Source organism: Gavialis gangeticus, unplaced genomic scaffold (genome assembly GCF_001723915.1).
Source record: "Gavialis gangeticus isolate Ggan-Ray unplaced genomic scaffold, GavGan_comp1, whole genome shotgun sequence".
Taxonomy (NCBI): Eukaryota; Metazoa; Chordata; order Crocodylia; family Gavialidae; genus Gavialis; species Gavialis gangeticus.
Window position 1 is genome coordinate 92,646,366 of NW_017729025.1, and position 3,941 is coordinate 92,650,306.

The 3,941-nt window shown below is 42.4% G+C and overlaps 1 protein-coding gene across 1 annotated transcript in view; it reads left to right on the forward strand.

Annotated features, from left to right (window-relative positions):
• The window catches only part of DCAF5 (DDB1 and CUL4 associated factor 5), a 132,927-nt gene extending 129,896 nt beyond the window's left edge, over nucleotides 1–3,031 (forward strand). Inside the window, exon 9 of the mRNA XM_019519167.1 lies at nucleotides 342–3,031. Within this exon, the coding sequence (XP_019374712.1) occupies nucleotides 342–2,153 (1,812 nt within the window). The 3' untranslated portion in view covers nucleotides 2,154–3,031. The remainder of the gene's footprint in view (nucleotides 1–341) is intronic.
• The last annotated feature ends 910 nt before the right edge of the window (nucleotides 3,032–3,941 follow it).

Here is a 3,941-nt window from a genome sequence, read left to right on the forward strand (position 1 = left end):
GTTTTAAGGTTGGGGGGGGGGGGGTATACATTATAAAAACACCCATGGCATGGGATCAAAGGAGCCAGTACTCAAAATAAAATAATATGTAATACTTGCTGGGGAAATGGCTAAACCTAAAGCGTGATCTTTTAGATTATGTAGGCTGCTTCAGATGGGGTTGATTCTACCTTGAGCAGGAGATTGGATTAGATGACCTCCTGAAGTCCCTGCCAGTCCTACTTTTCTGTGATTTTTATATGGCAGCTATAATATTTGTATTTGTATTACTATTCTGTTTTTTTAAAAATATATTTAAAATTAAGTTTGTATTATAAGCAACTCATTTTTTCTTCTTACAGATCTGGAGTCCTTATAAACAGCCTGACTGCACTGGAGATCTGGATGGCAGAATTGAGGATGATTCACGGTGCCTCTACACTCACGAAGAGTACATTAGTCTTGTGTTGAACAGTGGCAGTGGCTTGTCTCATGATTATGCCAACCAGTCAGTCCAGGAAGATCCACGGATGATGGCTTTCTTTGATTCACTGGTACGCCGGGAGATTGAGGGCTGGAGTTCTGACTCGGATAGCGACCTCAGCGAAAGCACCATCTTGCAGCTCCATGCTGGAGTAAGTGAACGCTCTGCTTATAGTGAATCAGAATCTTCTGCTTCACTACATCACACCCCACCACATATGGCAGAAGAATCGGATGAAACGGCCTATAACTTAGGAGCCTTAAGATCAACAGAATCTCCATCGGCCAGAGAAGATGTGGCTTCTCGTCAGCAGAGGCTGTCTGCACTTAGAAGGTATCAGGACAAACGTCTCCTGGCCCTTTCCAATGAATCTGATTCTGATGAAAATACCTGTGAGGCAGAACTGGACACAGACCTTTTTCCACGGCCAAGGTCTCCAAGTCCTGAAGAGAATGAATCTAGCAGTTCCAGCAGCAGTAGCAGTTCAGAGGGTGAAGAGGAATTGAAAGAACGGCGTACATTGATGCGTCAACGTAATGCAATGAGACGCCGACAGAAAATACAAAAGGAAGAGAGGACTAACACAAATACAGAAAATGTGAACACCTACATAGGTGAGGATATCTATGATTACCCACAGATCAAAGTGGATGACCTTTCCTCTTCTCCAACCTCCTCACCTGAAAGGAGTTCCATTAAAAAGGAAGTTCCCAAAGAAAGGGCCTCTCCTTGTTCAGACAGTGAATCTGTAGAAAGAAAGATTTACAGAGCTTACAGATGGCTTCATTATTCTTATATATCCTATTCAGCTGGTAAAGATGGTGAATCTTCCCATGGAGATGGGGAGAATGATGAAGGAAAGCCAGGAACTAGTGGAAGAAACAGTGCACCACCTACACTAAATAAAGAAGAGGCTAGTAATTTGAGTTCACTGGTTCCTCAAGGTTCCCAAGGTCTCTCTGAGAGCCAAAGCAAAGAAACTTTAAAAGAATGTGGTTTGGTAGAAAATTCTAGTAATGGTCAAGGTCATGAATTCGACAATCAGTGGCGAATGGAAACTCAAGAAAGCACGTCCCAAGACACCAGCAGTGGGTCTGTAGAATATTCTTTTGAGACTAAAAAGCTTAATGGAAAAGCCATCTGCAAAGGGCTAAATAGTCTTGCTGAAGAGCCATGCAACCAAACTGCAGGACTTGTGGAACAGAAAAACAGCCAGAACTGTCAACCAGCATCAAGCCATCACTCACTGGTCACTTCCAAGGATTTGTTTTCCATTGCCACCGTCTGTAGTGGATCTGGTAATTGCTCCAGAAACCAGACTGATGACAGTGAGGAAAGAAATCTTGAGACCTGTGTAAACCACAATAATGGCCACCTACATCCTCGCCCTTCATGCTTCAACAATGGACAGAGCTTTGGAGAGCAGGAGATAGTGACCCAAGGACTACAATTGTACTCAAATGCTGATAAGGTCACCCTTGCACAGGCAGATGTGACTTTTCACAAAGAGTGTTGCTTGTCTGAAATGGGCTCCAACAATCACGGTGTGAGCACGAAAGAGGATATCGCTGACTTGCATCTGACAGATAGTGAGAACTCTCAAGCTTTAGGAGGACTGAAAAGGCACAGAGCGGAGTTTGAAGACACGGATTCAGAGAATTCTTCCTCAGAAAAGAAGCTAAAAACATGATAAATGCAAACACTTGTTTAGCTCGTCCCTCTCTCTCTCTCTCTCTCTCTCTCACAGACACACATGCACACACAGCCTCTCTCTCTCTGTCTCTCTCTCTCTCTCTCTCTCTCACTTTTTCATCAAGAAAAGAAAAAAGTGTTTAAGGTGTGTGAAGATTGGATCTGAAATGTTGCGTTTTCTGATTCCCCATTCCATTCTTCTGTGAGTCTATTTTAGATTGCCTTTTGGCTTGTGCTGTATTAAAAAAAAAATCCAACCAACTCCTTTACTAATGAGACTGAGTGTAGTGTACCCATACAAGGTTCTGTTAAAGTAAATCCTTATTAAGACAGTTGTCTTCTTGTGTGAATGTGTATCATTTGTTCAGCCATCTAGTTAGCATGGCTATTGTAAATTTTAATTATTCTGCTGAAAATGACTTTTTTCCTATAGACACTCATTACATGTTACAGGCTGTAGGCTCTACATGTCTCATAAAGAATGACTGCTGAATTAGATGACGCTGGTGGTGTTTTGGGGTGTGTTCTTTGAAAAGAGCCCTGTGGTCCTTTATTCTTCAGAAAGTAAAGAAGTGTGGCTCTTTACGTTTTTGAAATTTATTCTGCTTGTTCATGTATGTGGAGATGCTTCATAAAGCACTTAATTTGATATACTTCAATGAAGTAATTTTTAATACTAACACAAAAGCTGTAGGAAATAAGCCTCTTCCCAAGATCATTTTTAAGCTGTTCCCATAATAACTTGCCTTTCTTTAAAAAATATTTAATACAATAGCATCATTATACTGAAGTATTGGTATTTGTTTGGCATTAGAAGTGTGTAATGACATAGACCCTTCACCAGCTAAGGGCCATTAAAAGTGTGGCACTGAAAAATACACTTGTATGTACTTAATGTGTATTGGTTCATTGTCCCTAGGACATGACCTTCGAATTCAGGAGATGTATAGAAAACTTAGTGTCCTCTATGTGCATACTGATGAGAGGCTGTCATTTATAGAAAGAAGATTAGGAGGAGAGAAGGGTATCTAATACAGCTAAGCAGCAGAACTAGAGAAGTTGAAAAGCAGCATCAAAAATGGTTTTATTCATTTGTATAAACTCTTACACAAGATGATGTTGGCAGCTGCATTTGTTTTCCAGTCCCACAATGCAGTATTAAAATTGGAATTGGATACATGGATTCCAACTGAACAAGCATTTTGTTTTTATGGGCTGTTTTCAGAGTGGGTGCCTCTTAAATGTAAAATTTAGGAGCTGTTTTCTGAGAGGAGTGTGGTCTTACAGCTTGTCACACTGAAGTTGTTGTATCATTTCAGAATGGTGGGCATTATTTCAGTAGAATATGCAGTAGTCCAACAACCCTGACACTCTGAATTGGAAAAATCCTGTTGATACCCAGACAATAAGGAAAGAGGAAACAGACACAAAGGCCATGTCCAGATGAGTATGGATGTTTGGTTCCCCAGGGACAAGTAGCAGCAACACACAGCTACTTGTCCCCAGGGAATACCCGTGCCATGCGTGCTTTGGCACATGGCAAGCGACCCCAGAGGTGGTAGAGGAGTTACCCTGGGAGCAGCCCTGTGGCAAGTTACTCCAGGGGCAGCCTTACTTGGGGTCCTGGGGGCCTCCTGGGGCTGCAGCCACAGCGATCCTGTCAGGCAAAGCCTGGCTGACAGCCGCAGCACAGCTCCAGGTGGCCCAGCTCCACTTTTCAGCAGTGTGTGCTGCCCATGCTTGCACTGCTCCAGTTCTTTTATCATGGGCCCACAGAAAAAAACCC